Source organism: Homalodisca vitripennis, chromosome 1 (genome assembly GCF_021130785.1).
Source record: "Homalodisca vitripennis isolate AUS2020 chromosome 1, UT_GWSS_2.1, whole genome shotgun sequence".
Classification (NCBI taxonomy): Eukaryota; Metazoa; Arthropoda; class Insecta; order Hemiptera; family Cicadellidae; genus Homalodisca; species Homalodisca vitripennis.
This window is the reverse complement of record NC_060207.1, coordinates 230515635-230539915: the sequence shown is the minus strand read 5'-3', so window position 1 is coordinate 230539915 and position 24281 is coordinate 230515635. Positions and strand designations below refer to the sequence as shown.

The 24281-nt window shown below is 31.4% G+C and overlaps 1 protein-coding gene across 1 annotated transcript in view; it reads right to left on the bottom strand.

Annotated features, from left to right (window-relative positions):
* The window catches only part of LOC124353133 (nephrin-like), an 83511-nt gene that overhangs the window by 52401 nt on the left and 6829 nt on the right, over positions 1-24281 (bottom strand). Inside the window, exon 2 of the mRNA XM_046802986.1 lies at positions 1633-1841. Coding sequence (XP_046658942.1) covers positions 1633-1762 — 130 coding nt within the window. The 5' untranslated portion in view covers positions 1763-1841. The remainder of the gene's footprint in view (positions 1-1632; positions 1842-24281) is intronic.

The window sequence follows — 24281 nt, the reverse complement described above, 5'->3', positions numbered from 1 at the left end:
TTCCATCTCGTACTAATGTTATAGAATTGTCTTTTCTAAAAAGATTTGCAGTTTTAAGCTATATATTTATGTACCAAATATATTTAATATTTACAAGTTATTATTTTCACATTAAATACCTGTTCTTTTGTCTCTTTCAGATTCTCCTAATCCTCACCTAAACAGACTGCTATCACAGTTGATAATCAATTAGACTTTGTTGATTCAATCCTAGATATAACAAAATATTTATATATATTTAGTGATTTTATACATTTAATTTTATATAAAACTTGTTATGTACATGTAAATGGCGATTATTAAGATAACCCTAAATAATATAAGAATATGGGAACCGGTTATTTATCAAATTAAATAATATAATCTAGTGAAAACTACGTAAATTGATTTACAACAATCATTTGATAATTCACAGGTAAATAAAGAATTATAATTATTATATTTTAAAACATAACAATAACTAGTGAATTTTGGAATATATTACAAATTTGTCCAGATACATTTTTTGAGTAAAACACAATTTGTATCTAGCTTTGAATTGTTAGCCTACCTGAGTTGTCCTATTTATTAAACAATTGATGAAGAGTATTATGCATTGGTAAATCAAAAGCCTGTTACATCTCTCAGATACTTTGAAAAGCATGACAACATGCTTGGTATAGTAGGAACTGTATCAAAAGACTTCCTAAACTTGACTGAGATTTCACAGAATTCCTACTGTATTATTCACAAAATTATATTCGCTTTTTGTCTCGAAACTGTAGTGAATGACGTAAGTTAAGAGTACTCTCCTTAAAATAGTATTAACGAGAATATGTAACAACATTCCTTGTTATTCCAATCTGCTATTATGTTTTATTACGTCGTAATTTAAACATAATTAAATATAGTTTATTAGAGGTATTTTTAGGAGACAGGTAGGTAGAAACTAGAACGATTTCTGAATAAAAAGTAGAAACTTCCTATTCCATTTTTTGTAAAACTGTATGTTCCCACATGATTGAAAAAACTATAAAAGTTAAAAAAGTTTATTATAACTAGGATTATTATTTATAAATGAGTTTGAATTCTTAAGGAAAAAAAATTAGAAACCTAAAACTTGTCTCCATACTTCAACTGAAATTGTTACTATATATCCAAATATCCGATTTTATATTTTGTACCTAAATTTGTGAAGAAGTTTTTAAGTAAAACATGCGCAATTTACATGATTTCGTATTTGGAAACGGTACAGCAATAAATAGTTTTTAAATTTGCAATTATAAAAAATTTACTTATAAATAGAGTTATAACATGGAATTATAACATACGCAAACCAAAAATACAATTAATAATCCTGTTTGGATGAAAGTATTCCTTTTAAACCTAAATGAAACAGGTGATTTTTTACTAAGGATATATCGAAAATTAAACTATTAAGGCAATATGCTTGAATCTTTGCATCAATGTTGCATCGCTTACAATTGTTACATGACGTGAAAGTTTCTGAGACGCTGCTTTACTTCAATCGGCTTTAAACTTGCGCTTCAACTAAACATTATAATAATTAATATCTTAGGTTCTTTACGGATAAAACATTTCAACCATTAGTTATTCTATTAATATACATGCTTGTGTGATCGGAACACTTACCTATAACGGTTAAATTGATCTTAGAGTTCCTAGTTTGGGCACTTTTAAAGTCGACTCTGCAGCGATATATGGCCTGGTCCTCTTCTCGTATGTGGTCTACGCCTAACTCGGCAGGCTGTTTCTCGGACATGAAGTAGGCCCTGTTGCCGAATATCGTCTCGTCAGACCACCTCTCTGCTTGCTTGAAGTCCCTTTCTCTTGCGTCCACACTGTAAAAAACATCTTTATTGCCACCTCAATAGAACTAACGTCCCTCATTATTTAATCTAATTAATAAAAATAATGATTTAACCAGACTTTGAGATTAAAACATTTCATAGAAATATAAAATAGAGAAAGATTTATATTACAAATAAATCAATAAAAATTTGAATTAATATATTACAAAGAATGTTTCTAAAATTTCCAAGTATTTATCAGATACCTCGTGCTAGCCATTAATTAAATCACATTAAAGATAGTGCTTTATATCATACAAGTCTACACTTTAACATAACTCTTGTATTCCAATCCTTAGGCTTACGTGGCCACATTAACCCCTTGACTGCGGTAAATACCTACCTTACGGTCAATCTCACACAGAGACAACAGTCGGTCTCAGTCAGTATGGAGCCGCGGTGAAGATCTTAACCACATATTATAGCTAAACATGTATTGTACAATAATTTAAATTCCTTCAGTTCACACCAAGTTAAAACATCGATTACAATATTATCTTTTTGAAATTATTTCCGCCCCTTTCTCTGGGGAACCATCATAAGTCAACAGACGTGAAATTGAAAAAATCGGCCATTGCAGAACACAGTTTCAGGATCGAAAAGGCAATTGAATTTGACTAAACAATAGTATTTTCTTTTTTAATTCTTACTAATGTCCAAGGATAATAATTGATAATTTAAAAATAATTAGGAATGAAAATATCTTCAGCAAAGATGATAGTGGTAAATTGTAAAAAAGTTGGCAAATATAGGAAAAGAAACCATATTGATCATACCTGGTGGCTAGTTTCGTCAGGCAATCACGAGAAAGCTCCAATCCTTCACCCTACTTACAAAGGCGATTCCATATTTCTGACAGTATTTCTTTGTTTAAAGTTTGATGTTGACGATGGAAGATTTGACAGGATAACGGGAATTCGGACATTTACCATTGATATGGCTACAAAAGATATAACACAACGTTTCGAGGATTGGAATCTATCCTCTTCGTCAGGTGGGGACGTATTAGTAGATGCAAAAAGAAAGAACAGTAAGAAGAATAGAAGGGAAAGGAATGGTTTCAAACATACACAAATGCTACTTGGAGTGTAGTCCAGGGGCTATCACTGCAAAGAATACAAGTCCCGAGCACAAGTCCTGAGTACGAGAAACATAATCACACATCACACCAGCACGGATGAAAGTAGGATACTAATACTCGGATATCCTCCAACAGCTGTGTTATAACTTTTGTAACCATGACGATGGAAAATATCCAAAATCCCGTTATCCTGTCAGTATTTGTTTAAAATTTGTTAAATACTCGTAAAGATGGTATTCCACAGCAAGTCTGAAATAATACAAGAATATAATTGTGTAAGCAATGTTTCGAAGTGGGGTAGATAGGAGGAAATCGATGTTAGTCCAATTATTAGCAACATATGTATGTCATCTGTCTCAGAAGACATTTTATGATGGATGTTTTTCCATAGCGAGGCCGAAAGATTACAACAATATAATTGTGAAAGCAATCTTTCGAAGTGGGGTAGATAGGAGGAAATCGATGTTAGTCCAATTATTAGCAACATGTTTATGTCATCTGTCTCAGAAGACGTTTTGTGATGATGATGATTTGTTTTCCATAGCGAGGCCGAAAGATTACAAGAATATAATTGTGAAAGCAATCTTTCGAAGTGGGGTAGATAGGAGGAAATCGATGTTAGTCCAATTATTAGCAACATGTTTATGTCATCTGTCTCAGAAGACGTTTTTTATGATGGATTTGTTTTCCATAGCGAGGCCGAAAGATTACAAGAATATAATTGTGTAAGCAATCTTTCGAAGTGGTGAGAATCAGAAGACTTTTATTGTTAGTAAAATTATTACTTATGTATACCAATTAAATAATTTGTTTCTAAAGACATTTTTTTATGATGTTTGTTTTCCCCAACGAGGCTGAAATATTACCAGAATATAATTGTGTAAGCAATGTTTCGACGTGGTGTGAATCAGAAGACTTTGATTGTAGTCCAATAATTATTATTTATACGTTTATGTAATCTGTTTCTAAATATGTTTTATGATGGAGGTTTCCTACAGCAAGGTCGAAATATTACAAGAATACAATTGTGTAAGCAATTTTTTCGACGCCGTGTGAATTAGAAGTCTTTGATGTTAGTCCAATTATCAGTTATATTTTATGCAATCTGTATCTCAATACGTTTTATGATGGATTTGTTTTCCACAGCGAGGTCAAAATATAACAAAAATATAATTCCTTAAGCAATATTTCGATGCATTGTGAATAGGAAGACATTGTTGTTATTTATAACTCTAAATAATACTCGATACAACCCTTTTCAACCTATACTATATACTGGTAGTAGGATATATTTTATTACCAGGTATTGAATAAAATGGTTCATAAATCTTTGTAAGAATTAAAAACGTATACGATTTAGGGACTATTCCAATCTTACATTTCATTGAGACAGCCATTATTAAACGAAGGCATCTTGAACGAGAGATATCACAATATCAGTATAGTAACTTTATAGTTTCATGTCTCTATGTATTAATATTTATTTATTATATTTTTATATACTTCCCATTGCGTAAGTTGTTCACATGTAGACAAAAATATAATACATACAAATATTACTTGCAAAATCAAACATAATTCAATACACTGTTTAACATAATAACTAAAAAGCTTTATTACAGGTACATTTAATTACATTCTATAAACATGTAAGTCCTTGGTAAACAGATAAATCAAACTAAAATACTACCATCAATTTGAACTGTTAGAAGTTTCCACAGTACGGTGAACATGTGAAGGAAATGGTTCGACATTGAATCAACAGAGGGAGTGTAATTTAAAACCATTTTAGATAAACGAAATAAAATGACGATGTACGGTAGGTATGGGACGAGCTAGTAACAGGTTGCCATGGCAACCGAGTCTTAGTTGCCTGGTTACCACGGGCACCCAGCCCTAATATTATACTCTAGTTTTTGATTATCCTATATTCTGATGAGAAGCCCTGCCTCCAATCTTCCTTGTAATGCGAGCTTTGGACACGGCTTGATTACGCTGGGTTGGCGTTCGTCGAGGTTGTATTTTAGCGACGTGGTATAATGGCGACCGACGTTCTGCAACGGAGGGAAATATCAGAGGCCATGTCTCCCATATGAGTTTTGCTAACAACAATTTAGTTACATGTCATATTATATGATTACAAAGTTCTACAAAAATAAAGTTCATGCAGGTTTCACGTTTCATAGCTTTACTTCTTCTTCTTTTTGGATATGAAGTTAAAACACAATAAGAGAGGCTTTCTCCAATTACATTTATTTTATTAAAGAAATTGGCTGAGCGTTAGCAAAGTCTATCACTCAAGGGACTGAATAAAGTTGTGCCCGTCTGTCTGTCTATCTTGAAATTAAATTCACTGTGTTACTAGTACTATATATATATATTTGTCTTAAATAAAACATATTTTTGATGATAAAATTTAAAAATAATTGTACGTAACATTTATGCGTATCGATTCTATAATAATCCTTCATTAATATTATACATAATAATATTACATTTCAGCTAAAAATTAGTACATACAATTCTCATATTAGAAGTATAATGAAAACATCAAGTTCTTTTTGTTTTTTTCACTATATGTCATATTTCAAGATTTTAAGTTTGCAGTCAACAGATTAAGGTTTTGAACAGCACAGAATTGCATATTAGACAGAGGACATACTACAAGAATCCAGTTCATGAGTGAAAACTATAAATGTACCTTAATTCTACATATACTGAAATTGAACATTATACTTTTCTACTAATACATGCTTTAGATAAGTTAAATATTACGACACGTTTAGGTATGCCACACGTAAAGTATATTTTTGTTATTCTTCCGGTATCAAGTTGTCACATACGGCCAAACTTTGCAAAGATTTGATCATATTTAAAAAGTTTTAAAGTTGGCGTAAAACAAAACTTCATTCAAAAACACATTTATGCTGAGCGAGCTAAAACGTTTCCTCAGAAACCACGCTTTTCAGTAGTTAACCGATTTCGATAAACCTCAACACGTACATTCAGCTTCTTGATGCCTTTGATAGCTTAAATCGTGCTTGAATACCTTCAAATTTACACTTAAATGATTAAAAACAACTAAATCATCTAAAACGTTCCATGGACCTGTGTAAGGATATCCGATATCAAATTATTTAGATATCACAACAGAAACTAATGATTGTTATGGAGATTAATGGTTCTTGCAATCAGTATTATTTTTTTAAACTCCTCACATGTGTGTCAGGTGATAACAATTTCAGACCGGTTCATAGGATATAATTAGCTTATCACCATCGTACATCTCTAAAGTATTTAGAAGCTAGAATAATGCTCACATAACATTTAAACATGTTCTTCCAAACATTTTAAAGAAATTATAAAGCCATCCAGCCTGTTAAAAAAGAATAAAAGTATTATATTTAATAAAAATTAGATTTTCCTGAAGATTACAATCAACAATGTATTATTGGACGTCGCTGTCATTAAATTTTAAAAAATAATAACGAATTAAGGGGCTGTAAAATAAATTACACAGCAAAATAAAGTAGAAGAAGTCTTTATGACGTTTATGCATCCAATCTTATTGCTTTTTATTTAAAAATCGGCTTTGAAAATGCTTTTAGACCTTATGAGTACTGTTTTATACAACTATAAAGACTGCTTTCATAAAATAGAACCAGATAACGTAATATAAATGCCTTTTAATTTAATAAAATAATAAAATGTTGTTATTACTCGAGCAATACTTGATGAGAAAATGAGAGCAGTTTTTATATTCATATTTTAAACTTTCATGTCATATACACGTATATTTCTCATTTATGAACTGTGTTTTAGTAGTAGACATTTCAAGAATAAATAATAATGTTAAATGTAGTAACATATAACATTTAACGTGCCCGATATTAAATATTTTTGCAGTAAAATACGCCTTCAGCTGCTTTTCTTTAAAGAGGAGATAATTAAGTAACAGTTGTCGTTAAATTATATTCGCATTATGAAAACACGGAGCAAACTGAAAGCATAACAAGAAATAAAACGGTGGAATGTGTGTTGTAAAGGGTAAAGAACATACGTAATTAGATTCATGGCAGCGTTTTGTTAAAGGTGAGTGTGAAAGTGAGATAAAAAGATATTGGGTGTGATAGAGACAGAAGAGTGAGAGGGAGGAAACAAAGAGTAACGCTTGCGCCCTCGTCGCTGCTGTATTGACATGGGGCATAACAACGATACAACTCTACGTAATTCCTTTCCTTTCCTCCTCCTAATTAACGGTGGACACTTTAAACCGAGTATTTTATACTCATTAAACACTTTAATTCAACTAACAGTTATTAAATATTAATTTATAAATTCCTGGTACTGAGACATTCTTTGTTGTTTTATTTCGCTCTCTGACAGGCTTACATCTTTTGGATGGGTAAGTGGTAATAAATTAATTGTTTTGATGAGCAAATTTCAGTGTTTATCGTTTAAAATGATTATTTAAAGTTACACAGTTTTATCCAGCACCAAATAAAGTTCTTTTGCTTAATAATTAGAATGATGTCATCGTTATTGGTGCCAATAATGTGAGGAATTTGAGTGGGCACTTTGAACTCCTAGTACCATTGCACGAATTCATCTCCTTCCTCTTTATAACTCGGACATAGAATCTAGATTATCAGTATGAGGAATATTTGTAAATATTTATAAATGTGGGTACTACAGTTTCCTTTGGGGTTATGAATAAAAATGAATTTAATAAAGTCTACCATTTGAGGTGTTGTTTGGACTAAAATTGGACTTGCAGATTGAACCAAAATACTGTCAAGGCCCTCTTTTTTATCTGTGACAGAATATTCCATTAAAGCCAATGTACTCCAATATGGTATCAGAAATGCACAGAAGTGTTTATTTCTGGCTGGTTTATATCTTTCAGTGGGGTACATAAAAGACGGTTAAAAATTTTACTTAGGTCTAAAAGGAACGTCACGCTGCTTCCAGAGTGACAGGATATTCCGGATGGGTAAGGTTGGATGTAGGGGCCGCCTCCTGTCGAGAATCACGAGGAAGTAATTTGGCAGTTGATCTTAGTCGTGCATATTTGAAAGATGGGAAGGTCAACTCTGTACCAGCTTCTCCAGTCAAGGCGGGCAGGGGATGGCATGCTATTATTTTTAGGCTAGCAACAGCCTTTAACACTTAGAGAGTCCCACTAACTCCAACAGTCATCCCCGGCGATAGCCCAAACATCGATTTTCCCTTGCACCCCAAAATCTCGTCATTTGCGGTTAGTGATGTGTCGCTCCTGGACGTTCATGAAGATGCCCTGATTTAAGTGACACATCGGTTTTTGCTATACGCAGTGAAGGTTCAACTGGAAGGTAAAAAGCAGTAAGAAGTACACCCTGTTATGGATGGCAATACCATACATGGCCGGGAGAGATCCTTCACCAACCACAAATGACAATATATTATGGTAACTCATCCTTGTTTCGTACATGGTCCACAGAAAATCTGGATATTTGAGGATGAGAATAGAGCTGCTTGTTCTAGCCGGGCTCAATTTTGACACGATGTCACAGGCTGACGTGCCGATCATTGATTAGCTTCACCCGTTGTTGTCCTGAATTAGGCTATTGAAACTTCAATCACCTGTCATAATGATGTCTTTCTTTTTTAAATAGTTTAAGACATGTCTAAAGTTTCCTGTTCACTAATTGGATTATTAATATCTTAATTTACCTGGTTGAGGAGAATAGTTACCATTATTTTTAATATATAGATATTATTCTGAAGTCAATATTATTGGGTTCATGTGAACCGCAAACTATCAATTAGCAATTGGCAATACAGATTTTTGATGAATAAAGTTATTCATAAATTGAAACATATTTGTGTATCCTAATTGGTATATTATTATGTTGCATTCATTGTGAGGGAATTGCACGTGTTCACGTTGGGAAATTAAATCTTTACTGTGTGCTATCTGTGTTTGTGAACTATTTTTATAAACATAATTAATTCCATTTTATTCGCTGTTTGTCTAGATGGTTGGTAGTTACCTTCAATATGTTTAAATTCTAAACCCCGAATGAGTTAGAATTACTTTAGACCACTTACATGTCTTTAAATTTATTTACCTACATTATGTATGACAGGTTTATTTAAATGATTCTAAGGAAGCATGGTGCTTCTTGTTCATAACATATAATTACAGGTAAGGTAGTTTATAATGTCACACAATACAAATAACTTTTATTGGCATGAACCACACTAATATCGATTTTATAATTACAAAGATGATTCTTAATTATTCAATTTATTAATTTGAAAACTTAAGTCAAGTGAAAAAACCCAGGTAAGTGAACATAGTTTAAACGTTTTAAATAAAAACATTCTGATTTCTTAATACAGATTACATTGATCTAAATCCTGAAATAAACTATACATTAACGTCTCAAGCTACAAAACGTGTAATGACCATTGTAAAATTTTTAACAGTAACCATCGATATTAGACGTGTCAATAAAAGTGAAGGCTGTAAATTGAATTGTTGAATTAATTCTAAATTTGCACCTATTAAATCAATTACCATTAAATTTCCATCAAAATTAATTCAAAAAATATACTCAGGCTTAGTAATTATAAAACTGTACATATTTTTAAAACTGTACTGTTTAGTTTATTTTATAATATGTATGGAGATATTTAATTTTAAAACAAGAAACCTTGCTAAGTTTTCAATAGAAACCACTCCACTGTAACTGTTATTAATGAAAACTTTATCTATAGGAGTATAATTTACATTTTGTTTCAATACTTGAGACGGGCAACATTCCTGGCTTAGTTTATATATTTCTTCGAGTCATCAAAGCGGATTTTGGAAACTTTGAATGGCCCGCCCAGATGGAGACGAACGAATACATCCATCAGCATAAAACATATTACCATACATATGAAAGGAATAAGATTATAGAAGGTCCAATCACAAATGTTCGAGAGAACTATCAATTAATAGTAGAATTTACACTATAGAAAATTATAATTTTAAAATTGTATTTTCTACATATTATGTAGAAAATACGCATACGTAATTATGAACATAAGAAAATTGTTTGCAATTGTTATTATACTATCTTCAAGTTACAATAGTTTTAAGATTAATGAACAAATAATCAACTGCAATTAATTTATCATGGATATTATTTTTAGTGTTTGAATAATTATTAACACAAGCTAATGGACCATAATAAAACCCTTACATATAAAACTTAATTTAAACCATATTAGGGATGTTTTTGATTGCTTTTATCACCTTGATTTTTTGTTATGTAATAGTGTACTTTCATTTATTTAAAATGACAGAATGACTTAAATTACAAATAAAGTGTTTGGTTTGAAAGTTTATAGATTAGGGTGAAATATATAATTATTTATATCTACAAACAAAATAAATTGGTTCGACTTAATATATGGTTTTGGGTAAATTTGTGACGATAGAGATCATCGAGCGTTCTCATCTCTCATTACAAAAGCACTCAAACTGTTAATGAAGACAGGAGCTAAATCATCAGCACGCTTTACCAAGTAACAGCTTGATATATGACTTGACAGATTACCGTATGACAGCACTCGCTCCAAGATGCTGTGTCAAATCATCAACTGGGACCTCACTTTTATCTTATCTATCACGTGGCGTACGGTTTATATGAGTATTACTGAATAGCAATAACACATATCGTATTTAATCGTATTTAAACACAAGTGATATATCAAGCGTGAAAACACTATTTAAATATATTTTAAAGAAAAACATTTTTTTCATCTGGTTATTAAAACACATGGCTTAAGGTGTTAATTTCAATATTATATTGTGACCTTTTCAAGAGTACGTTAATCATTTAATTATTATTTTGGGCAAAAAATAAAATCTTCCTTTAAATAACGGCCTCTATCGTTCATTGTTTCCAACACGTTTATTTACATGGACTTTGTTTATTAAGTCAAATATAGGCTAAACGCTTTCCGATCGATACTTTATATAGAATGTTTAAAATTAATTTTAGGAAACGAATAGTTGCAAAAATATAGACCTTCTATATAGAATTAAATATCAATAGAATTCAATAAATGCATTCTAAGCTTCTTTCGCGGCATGAACACAGAAACACAGACTCAACGCGTGGGATGAGACACTTGCCTTTGAGAAAAAGGCATTTTCTGTGTATCTAATCTATAACATAATGTTTTGTTGATTTGTTGGATTTACGAGTTCAAATTCCAATGAATCTATTCATAAAAACTATGAATTTTGTATTTAAACATTTAATTACCGAAATAAGAACGCGTGGAAATTACATCGGAACGACTTTTTCCGTCCGACCTGAAAGCTAGGCCTTCCACTACCACTGACGAAATCTAGGTGACCACTAAAAAGAGTTCTGTTTATTGATTCAATTTAGATAGAGATCATCGAGCGTAAATGTCAGAAAATTTACCGTATGACAGCTCTCGCTCCAAGTAAACTATAAATTAACGACTCAAGCTACAAAACGTCTAATGACCTTAGTTAATTTTGTCCATTGATAAAGTTTTAACAGTTAACATTAAACCTTAACGTATTTATAGTTTGTATGTTAGCTCAATGAGTTCAGTTGATTTGAAAATTTAATTTTAGTTTTTATAAATCGATTTAACAAAGATTGATTGATAGCTGACGGCCGGCTTTAAATTTAAGCAAAAATGCTATGATGTGTGAAAAAGTGGTTACATATTTTGTTATACATTTTATTAAGTTTAAAGTTTGTGCAACGACCAAAAGAGTGAGGTCCCCGATCGATTAATCGGTAATATATTGAAACATCCGTCTCAAGAAAAAATAGATTGTATGTCCATGTAATACAATTGGAAAGGATTATTAAACCTGGACTACTCCAATACATTCGATTAATCTTTAATTAAATGTAAACCAATTAATCTTTTACTAACTACAAATTCTTGCCTATAAATGTAATAGATACATACTGTAATTAAATAGTTAATAAAACAAGTTATTTGATTTGATGATGCTAGATTATTGGGTATATTAGCTCTCTAGATTAAATGAAATTCCATTATATTTTGTACTCCCTAACAGAATGATACACTGTAATTATGTAGCTCCTAATGACGAGTTGATTGTGTTGACGTAGCTATTATCCAGTATGTAATTGACTACGTGTTGTATGTTAGATCTCTAGATGAAAGTAAAATCCTTCATATTTTGTATTCACCTAACAGAATTATACACTGTAATGATATAACTCATAATGTCGAGTTTATTCTGTTGACGTTAATTTTATCCAGTATAAAACTCAGTAAGTGTTATATTTTAGCTCTCTAAAGTAGATTTAATGAAAATCAGTTATTTTTTGTACTCACCTATCAGATCTATACACTGTAATTATATAGGTCATAAGTGACGTTGCTAGTATTCAGAATTTGATAGACAGCTTGTTACATATTAGCAAATCCTCCTATGTTGATTATTTATATTTTGAATACAACCAGTGAAAGTAGTTTGTGATTATGTCTGAATTCATTTTAAGTTGGCAATATTGATTTTGATTTTAAGTTAACCCAAATATAAATGACTGCATGGTACGTATAAACAACAAGGTTCAACGTGTATAAAACTAATGTTGTCATATTGCAAATATATCACTGTTTATACCGTACATACGCGTAATGTCTTTATATACTGATTCAGTGGCTATTGCCACTTATACAAAATTTAAAGAATTTAAATATAAGTCATTTGACAGGTATTTGGTCTTCCGATCAAATGTTAGTTTGGGTTTTTAAACACATATGTGAAAGAAACGGCCGAATACAAAGTAATTGAATCGTAAAAAGTGAGGGCTCTGTGGTGTAATGGTAGCACATTCACCCGGCAAGTGAGAGATCCGGGTTCGAGTCCCGGCGGAGCAAGTAATTTTTGTGATTCAATATTTATTGAAATTAAATAAGGCTATTGCCACTTATACAAATTTAATGAATGCAAATAGAAGTCATTTGACAGGTATTTGGTCTTCCGATCACATATTAGTTTGGTTATTTAAACACATATGTGAAAGAAACGGCCTAATACAAAATAATTAAATCGTAATAATTGAGGGCTCTGTGGTGTAATGGTAGCACATTCACGCGGCAAGTGAGAGATCCGGGTTCGAGTCCCGGCGGAGCAAGTAATTTTTGCGATTCAATATTTATTGAAATTAAATTAGGCTATTGCTACCTATACAAATTTAATGAATGTAAACAGAAGTCATTTGACAGGTATTTGGTCTTCCGATCATATGTTAGTTTGGTTATTTAAACACATATATGAAAGAAACGGCCAAATACAAAATAATTGAATCGTAAAAAGTGAGGGCTCTGTGGTGTAATGGTAGCACATTCACCCGGCAAGTGAGAGATCCGGGTTCGAGTCCCGGCGGAGCAAGTAATTTTTGTGATTCAATATTTATTGAAATTAAATAAGGCTATTGCCACTTATACAAATTTAATGAATGCAAATAGAAGTCATTTGACAGGTATTTGGTCTTCCGATCATATATTAGTTTGGTTATTTAAACAAATATGTGAAAGAAACGGCCAAATACAAAATAATTGAATAGTAAAAAGTGAGGGCTCTGTGGTGTAATGGTAGCACATTCACCCGGCAAGTAATAGATCCGGGTTCGAGTCCCGGCGGACAAGTACTTTTTTGCGAATCAATATTTCTTGAAATTAAATTAGGCTATTGCAACTTATACAAATTTAATGAATGTAAATGTAAGTCATTTGACAGGTATTTGGTCTTCTGATCATATTTTAGTTTGGTTATTTAAACAAATATGTGAAAGAAACGGCCAAATACAGAATAATTAAATCGCAAAAATTGAGGGCTCTGTGGTGTAATAGTAGCACATTCACCCGGCAAGTGAGAAATCCGGGTTCGAGTCCCAGTGGAGCAAGTAATTTTTGCGATTCAATATATATTGAAATTAAATAAGGCTATTGCCACTGATACAAATTTAATGAATGTAAATATAAGTCATTTGACAGGTATTTGGTCTTCCGATCATATGTTAGTTTAGTTATTTAAACACACATGTGAAAGAAACGACCAAATACAAAATAATTGAATCGTAAAAATTGAGGGCTCTGTGGTGTAATGGTAGCACATTCACCCGGCAAGTGAGAGATCCGGGTTCGAGTCCCAGTGGAGCAAGTAATTTTTGCGATTCAATATATATTGAAATTAAATAAGGCTATTGCCACTGATACAAATTTAATGAATGTAAATATAAGTCATTTGACAGGTATTTGGTCTTCCGATCATATGTTAGTTTAGTTATTTAAACACACATGTGAAAGAAACGACCAAATACAAAATAATTGAATCGTAAAAATTGAGGGCTCTGTGGTGTAATGGTAGCACATTCACCCGGCAAGTGAGAGATCCGGGTTCGAGTCCCGGCGGAGCAAGTAATTTTTGCGATTCAATATTTATTGAAATTAAATTAGGCTATTGCCACTTATACAAATTTAATGAATGTAAATATAAGTCATTTGACAGGTATTTGGTCTTCCGATCATATGTTAGTTTGGTTATTTAAACACACATGTGAAAGAAACGGCCAAATACAAAATAATTGAATCGTAAACATTGAGGGCCTTGCGGTGTAATGGTAGCACATTCACCCGGCAAGTGAGAGATCCGGGTTCTAGTCCCGGCGGAGCAAGTAATTTTTGCGATTTAATATTTATATATATATATTTATATTTAATATTATATATATATATATAATATATATATAATATATATATATATATATATATATATATATATATGTATAGTATATTATATACAGAATCCATATACGGAGTGTTTAACGAATAATGATCTTTTTGAGAAAATGATACCATTGGCTATATAAAGCATTCATTGACCCTTATGAATTAAAAATATAAATAGCTAATGATTTCCAGGATATTAAAGGCATTAAATACATTTTAAATAATAGTAATAATCAACTCTGCTCATAAATGTTCTTAATTTGTATACAAACGTTATCCTGTAATTATGTAGTTGATAACGACGGATTATCCGTGTTGAAGTTGCCGGTAGCCAGTATGTAAATAGGAGCGTGTAACATGTTAGCTATCTAGTTTAAATGGAAATTATTTCCTCTGAAGTTAACCGTTTTATGTTCATCAATGGGTGCTTGGAACGTCAACACAATCAAGTCTTCATTAACACGTATATAATGACAGTATAACGTCATTACATGTATATACAACATAACGATAAACTTCATACACAAAGTTACTGCTACGAAAGTCAATATAATAAACTTATCTCATAACACTAGTATAATGTACATGTGGTGTTGTTAGGTTATTACATGATACAGTGCAAAGTTGCTACTTTTTGTTTTAGTTTTAAATGTACAATACGTGAACAAAAAAGGTTCACGAAAAAAAATATTTACAATGTGGATAACTATACAAGTTGCAGTTTTAAAACTCCTTTTTCAATTATGTAATATGAATGAATGTAAAATTTTGGTTATAAATTTAAAGTCTTTGTTAATAGTCTAATATAGAGCTGGGCGACGGAAAAGTAGAGTTTTAGGAGTTACCTCTTAACGAGAGGTAAATATTGCATACTCTTATCATTAACAATATTTTACAATACTTTCAATATTACTTTGTACAACCACGAACAGTAAAAATTTGTTCTAAATAGAATTTTTCTACTTGTATTTACTAATGATATGAACGGTTTATTACCGTGTACAGTTTACTCAATGTACTAATCAATATAAAAAAAACTAATTTAGCATCCTTGACGTTAAAACCTTTTTAATTGTGTGTTTAAAATCCAGCTATCTGCAATACTATAATGTAACAATACAATGTAATACAAAATGTATACAAATAACGTATTTGTGTAGAGGAATACAAATAATTCTAACATTGTTTCATAAACAATATGGTAAGCTTTTGTAACCAATGGAATTAAAATTAAAAAGGTGTAACAATTATTTAAAAAAATGGAAACCATACTGTTTTATCAATACTACCTACTCTGTCTTTCAGAGAGTCAACATTTTCTACATCAGTTTAGTTTTCAGTTGTTACCAATTTCTTCGCCAGCTGCACTATATTAAAAGATTTAAACATATATAAAACAATTAGATTGTAATTAATTAAAGAAGTCGCATAATTTCTGTAGACCGCTTTTCCGGTTTTCAAATTTTAAATGGCATATTAAAATATTAAACATCTCAATTTACATACGTAGAGAAATATTCAGAACATGTTCGTCAACTGGATATTTTTATTATTAGATTTTGGCTTTTCAACACAGATATTTTACACATCCTTTCCAAAAAATACAACCGATTGTATAAAACTTATTTTAGTAAGTGGCGATTATGCAATCATTGTCAGAAATGTTTTATACAGTGCACTATTAAAGTATAGTGACGAAACATAAATAATGTTACAAACACTACTTACAACTATACATTTTGTAACAGAAACACTTATATAAGGCCAACCGATACACTAAAAATTTTAAGTCAATTATTCAAACTAGAAATATTGAAAATATTTATGGGAAATTGTTTTGTCCTAAGAACTTCAATTCCCTTGAAAGTACAGGTACCAATACCAATTTATGTGAACGCGTCCCTTGTGTGAAGAGAACTAACCATGCAAAACGTAAAGTTTGTAACCCAATCCGTTCATTGGTTGTTTGCGGTACTCTAATCGCTCTTTCCACCACAATAGTGAGTAAAATGATTGTTCATGTGTTACATTTACATTGTATTGGCTAACGTAAATACATATTGCATTTGTAATACATAATTATCGGATGTTGAACAAGTTTATTAATACAAATGTACAACCTAACCTAATACATATCATGTATTAACATAATATTATCACATGTACATTGTACATTATGTATACGAGAGAGAGAGATAGAGGGAGGAAGGGGGAGAGGGTGATAGAAAGAGAGAGGGCGAGAGGGGAGAGAGGGAGAGTGGGCGAAAGGTGGAGGAAGAGAGAGAGAGAGAGAGAGAGAGAGAGAGAGAGAGAGAGAGAGAGAGAGAGAGAGAGAGAGAGAGAGAGAGAGAGAGAGAGAGAGAGAGAGAGAGAGAGAGAGAGAGAGAGAGAGAGAGAGAGCTTGATTTCCAATACAACAATATCTAAAGCTTTCAAGTATAGCCTAATATTAATTATTATATTCTTCCACAGTGTAAACAACGAAGACCTGTTTATTAGGCAGCTTATTTATAACAAGATAATTAAAGATAACATTATTAGGAGCAAGTCCCAAGAGAAACCGTGTTCCCACAGGAATATGAGGAGAACTTGAGAGCAAGACGCGAATGTTTGCAAATCTGGCAAGCGACACAGCGCGATGTGAAGCACAAGACCTCGATAATGATACGGAGTGCAGCACTGCTCCTGTTTCTTGCTTCCCCGGGGAACCGCGCCTCGCCGAGTATCCCCTTCCACATAACACAGATGTTTAGTGATCACTTGAGTATTTTTCCGTGACAACCTCGTCTTAAACACTGTACTCATGCAAATCCGATGTCGAGGGCATTCTCATTCCAATAGAAACCGAGACAAACGTTAACACAAATAGTAACAATTGTCTAGAATATATTTAAATATTATATCGAATTACAAAGTTGTTTATTTTAATTCAATTAAAATGAGCTTGAAACAGCAAGAAGATCAATCGTCGTGAAATCATTTATTTACATTTGCTTCAACGGTAAACAAATTTTCACATAATAGTAACAGTGTGCTAATATAACAACAAGGTGATACAATAACATATATATTAGTGCAATTACAATAATGAAAAAAGTATTTACAACATTTTGGTAGCAACCGCCAGTATCCAAACAAATACGGTTATAGTATAATGGTAATTAATCATAAACATACAGTAAAGTGCAACACCTTTTACTCATTAATTAATAATTTACATGCTGTAATTCAGGTAATAGCAGATTATATTAAAGCAGTAATAGAAATGTAACAATATAAATGGCTTGTTGAATCGTAATCAACTAATTACACTTATCACTTAGTAAATTAAATTAAGTAAGTAAAGACTCTCTATAATAAGTAATAGAAATACAAACAATAAAAACAAACATACATTCTATAAATACAAGTAATAATAACAGCACAATTATCACTTAAAAAAATAAGAAAAATAAATATTCAAAGCATACAACGGTTGTAAATTTTAATTCAGTGAAATATGCAATAAATATATAGTTAACCTGAAAACATGCCCACAAGTTGATTTGTAAATGTAGTACAACTTATGTACATTCAAACTATATATTAATGCGTAACCAATAATTAAATAAATAATTTATACTTAATACAAATAAGGGTTTTACATTAACATTGTTTCCACGTTTTTAACAAAATATATTAATTATTAACTACAGCGATATGGTTCCAATGATGTTTAAAAATTTTCATACGAACGTAATCACTTGTAACTTTTAAATGACTTCAATTCACGTTGATTTAGACTTAACGTCAGCTCCTTAGTTCGAAACTACAGCTGTAGTCGTGGGAAGGAAGATAGAATCAAAATATCCCCAAAGAAGAATCGTTCTAGGACTCAAAACTTATTGATGAACTCATAGTTAGACTTAAAGTACTTCATTTCTCCTTTTTATTCTTGATGGAAATGAGTAGGTTTTAATGGAAAATACATATTTCATACTTCCACATTTAATTAATTTAAAATATTTTTCTACATAATTATAATTATTCTTTTATGATTTATTGGTTTTTGGTCTTTACAATTAGTTTTAAATTTTATTCTATTTTATCATGTGTTACTTTATATTTTACACATATGTTTTTCTGTAAACAATATCAAACAGATGATGCATTAACCGGCGGAAGCGCTTTTTTAAATACATTAAATGTGGAAGTTTGAAAAATGTCTTTTCCATTAAAGTACTTCACCTCACCTAATATATTGCGACTGTATTAGCCATTAATTTATCGACACAAAAAATTTCAACAACGTTGTCTCTTTAGAAGAACACTATCATTATATCTGTATTAGTCTGGTAAATAAATAATCACCATAGGTTATTTACTGTACTTAACTATTACAGATATACTTTATAATATATTCAAAATAGATGGACAAGGCGAGCGAGGTGCAGGTGAGCTGTCAAAGGCCTACAAAGTTCTACAGAGAAAACAAATACGACCAGTGCCAATTAGGTTATTATGCCGCCAAGCGCTTATTGTTCCTATTTCAATGAACATAGAAGAGAAATAATACTAACCACTAACTAGTGGTAGAAATAAGTAACAGTAGATATGTGTGTATACGAACACTGTGTGCATCAGTGCTGCAGAGTTGCGCGGGCCTACCATTTCACGAGTGGAAGCAGGGTAATTTAATAGAGCCTGTATTGTTAGTGCCCTGTCCTTTCCACATCATTACTTTCCTCTCCTATCCTATTTCTTTCCCCACTTGTTTCCGTTTACGATGCCGAATGTTTCGAAATAGAAACGCGAATAGGATTTATTCTGAAACTGAAAAACAAAATATTACAAACCGGGGTTCCGACACTTCATCCTTACGATTACCGTATTTTTTTCATAGTGTATTTCAAACAGTAGTTTATTAGACACAGTGTTTTTATTATACTGACTCAACCAAAATGAAATTTTTCAAAAACTAAATGTCGTTTTTTAAAAAATCCCTTTAGTAATGAAATAAGAGTAACATTAACTTATATTATTGGCTTATTGATGAAGATCAAGTAACTAAGTTGAATTAAAACAGAAATGAAAATAATTTGGAATATTAAAAAATAATTATATAACTAAACACCGGTGTCAATGATATTAGCCATTTAATTGGATAGGTCAACATAAACAAGAAATGTTTTATAAAGTACAGACCTATTGTCCTTCCTTTATCGTACGTCAGTCTATTTGTGAATTTGAGTAAACCAATTGTGTTTTTAGCTAAACGAAGATATAACTTTCAAAACTTTACAAACTTTTTAGTTTAATTAGGATCTCTTTGAATAAAAGTTAAATTTGTTAAAATGGTTACAGTAAAACATTGTCCAAACTGAAACTGAAATTTTCCTTTGACAAATCATACGAGAATAGTAGATTTTATTAACTCCAAACCTCAATTATAATACAAAAATGGATTTATAAGTATTTAAACTACTCTAAATAGATTGTTTACTAAAACTTCATAAGTCCCAGTCCTTAATTTAACTGACTTGCATATACTACTTTTTTAATTTTTTATTTTATTAATTTAAAACATATATTCCTTTTTGTAAAAAATTAAAAGAATACAGTCGGCAAACTAAGCAAGATATAACCTTACTTGATATACTTCTTACTTATTTGTATCCCATAACTCAAAATGTTATGTTTCAAAGAAAATTTATATGCTTTTTAAAAGAAAATAAATAACGGTTCTAAATGATGTATTGTGGCCTGTATTTTTTAAGAATTTCAGTCTCAAAAATGGTTTTGTCCCACATAATTTAAACCAAATAAAAACCGTTCAAGTAAGTAAAACAGTTGGACGGATAATTAATTATTTTCTTACATAACATTTATATTTATTGTTTGTTTTTGATATTGTATTTATATACGGTTGGTATTGTATACAAATACTAAGTGAATCTTTCATATATGGTGCTTTTGGTACAGAATTTTAACCTAAATGAATTATAATTAGTCAATATAAGTGCAATCTCGTCTACTACTATCCATTTATAAAGATCTTTAGGGTAGATAAATTTCAATAGAATTAGTATTTACATTACAACTGGTGGACGGCCAAAATGTGGATTATCATTTGATTAAACACTATCAGAATAAGTACACAATCTTGAGGGGATAATAGGACTTTGGCTATTTGCCAACATTAATGTCACAAAATCCACAGTAACTCTCAACTGTATTTCAACCTCAAAGAGAATTTCTCTAAAACGCAAACTTATGAAAGCTTCATCTATAAATTATTGGAACAACCGCTAAGTCAACCTTCGGTTTAGGTACCACAATTCAAAATAGAAACTAACTAGAAAATCTAAAAAAAATTTAGCAATAAAATTAACCTCAACCAACATAAATTCGTACACACACCGTTACATTAAAGCTAGGACCTAAACATATGACCGGAGGTGGCAACATTTAAGCTTCCCACTCTCGGACATCACACTTTGTCTCATTTGTCTCAAATTAAAAATTACGATATCACAGGAAATGCTGACATCGATTTTCTTCTTGATGTCTCGCTTTCGAATCCGCTGTAGTGACGTATATTTGTGCTCTTTACTTGTGCTCGCAACTTGCATTTTGTACTATGACGATGCCTGGGTTCATATTTTCCTGCCTGGACTCCAAACAGTCTTGGGTACTTTTGTTTATTTTCTTTTCTCTCTTTTATTAGTGTCAGTCCATTTCCGAATGTTATAGCTTTTAAGTACATATGTTTGCAGTCATTTCCTTCCACACTTGACGAAGAGGGTAGATTGAAAACTTCGAAACGTAGTGGTATACATTTTGTGCCACATAAGTTGGAAAGTGTCAGAATCATTTTATCCTTCTAAAATCTTCCATCATCAGTAACGAACTTTAAAAAAAAAACAGATTGTCTTATTAGCCCAAGGCCTACTTTTGTCAATTGCTTGCAACTAATCACACTAACTTCACTCACTACCAGTGTTCAACAACATAAATATATTCATAACAATTCATAGACAAGTCAGGAACTACAGCATTCAACCTGTGGCTTGAACAGTCATGTATCGTGCACAAGAGAAACATATAGGTCCAAAATCCAACCAACACTATTTTTATTAATAGCACCGGCTTCTGACTTTTGAATATTACTGTCTTTAATTGTAGTGGCTCATTGTTATACGGTTCTAAAAGGTTTAAATCTTTGACGTAGATAGTGGGATTACGCTACCCTACGTGACATGTAACAACTTTTAATAAGTAATATGTAATAACTTTTAAATTTTCTTTTAATATATATATATATATATATATATATATATATATATATGTATTATTGAAATTAAATAATGCTATTGCCATTTATACAGTTTAATGTAAATAAAAAGTCATTTGACAGGTATTTGGTCTTCCAATCATATGTTAGTTTGGTTATTTAAACACATATGTGAAAGAAACGGCCAAATACAAAATAATTGAATCGTAAAAAGTGAGGGCTCTGTGGTGTAATGGTAGCACATTCACCCGGCAAGTGAGAGATCCGGGTTCGACTCCCGGCGGAGCAAGTACTTTTTGTGATTCAATGTTTATTGAAATTAAATAAGGCTATTGCCATTTATACAGTTTAATGTAAATAAAAAGTCGTTTGAAAGGTATTTGGTCTTCCGATCATATGTTAGTTTGCTTATTTAAACGCATATGTGACAGATACGGCCAAATACAAAACAATTGAATCGGAAAAAGTAAGCGCTCTGTGGTGTAATGGTAGCACATTCACCCGGCAAGTGAGAGATCTGGGTTCGACTCCCGGCGGAGCAAGTACTTTTTGTGATTCAATGTTTATTAAAATTAAATAAGGCTATTGCCATTTATACAGTTTAATGTATATATACACAATTTGAGCCCATTTCCTTCTCAAATTGTCCTGTGGACAGGTAGACAGATAGACGGTTGTACAGAAAATAAACCCTTACACCCCCAAAGCAGATAAATATAAATTGTACCCACCTACTGAGAAATATATTTCAATAATATTCAGTTTCATTCCATACTTGTACATGTTCCATAATATAACCCATTATTGTCTATGTGCGAATAAGCTTTCGTTGAAAGTTTTAGATTTAGAGATGAAATATTTCTAGAAATCATCCTTTATCATACTTTAACATTTATGATCATTAATTTGAGTTCCATAACATTGATTAGTAATTAAAAATGTACACACTAAGTTGCCAAAAGCCAAAAGAAAATGTTATATGTGTTTGGATAGTTAATTAGGTGTGTATTATACAGAGAAACATTTATTTTCGTTTATAACAAATATTTGTCCCAGCGACTTTCCTTGAACTCAACCAAAGTGTAAAAAGCATTCATCACCAGATGGCGCTTGAATTTAGCTCGAAGTTGATTACGGTTTTTCATTTGTTTGATGCATTCACAGAGTTTATTTATCAGCTTGACACTAACTTGAGACGGCAGGTGTTCAAATCCAGCCGTCCTGTTTTGTTGTATTGGACGGTCGTCCCTTCCCCTTATTCCAAACTGGTGTGTTACCGATCTTTTATAAATACACATTTAGACCAGAATATTCAGAATCTTAATTATCTTGAATGTACACAATTCACCATCATGTTCCTGGAAAATATACATCTGGCAACAAATTTAAATGAGATACCTCTTTTATTTTTCGTACATATGTATATCAAATTTTAAAACTACTACCATTGTCCAATATGACGGTCAAGTATGTTTTCTTTTTAAAGATATATAATTTATTATTATTTTTAATTGAAAAAAGTAACTGATGCCATTTTTATTTAGTACATGTTTTTAACTATAATAGAATATTTAAAATGTACTGTTAGATTAATATTTTCCAAGACCACATTGGTGGCCTATTTCAAAAATAACCTTATATAGCACGTTGAAGATTTGGTACAATTGAATTCCATAAAATACCACTGACAACTTTAAGAAAATTAACATTAAGAAGAAATTAAACCGGAAAAAATGGCCTGAGCTTAAGCGAAGAAACAGGGGGAAATCATTTCTGTATGTCTCCGTATGATATCTCGAAACCAACTTACCTATACGCTTGAAATTTTCATTACGTTTCGTTGATTTATTAGAAAGATTGAGTTCCATGATTTTGCATGTCATGTGATTTGGCTGAGCAGTATTAAATATTTTTAAATTGTCCTAATGGCTAACCAAGGTGGCAACAATAAAATAACGGAGCAAATTTTTAATAATCTTTTGTCAATGTAAGTGAGCATATCGTATTTTAACATCACATGCATATTATATACACAAAAATAATAGAGTGAAAGCAAATTTTAAAATTTGATGGCAAGACCTGATTTTACCGTACTCTAATTCTAGTAACCTCCCTACGTCCCTGGAAACTTAACTCAATGAACAATATGTGACGCCATTATGTGGCAAGATATTTAGATAAATACCACCTGCAGACTTTCTATTTTGCGTGAAACTTTATTTTCACATATAGAAGTTGTATGATAGTCCATGGAATTTGGCTGAGAGCTATTGAAGCCTATCAC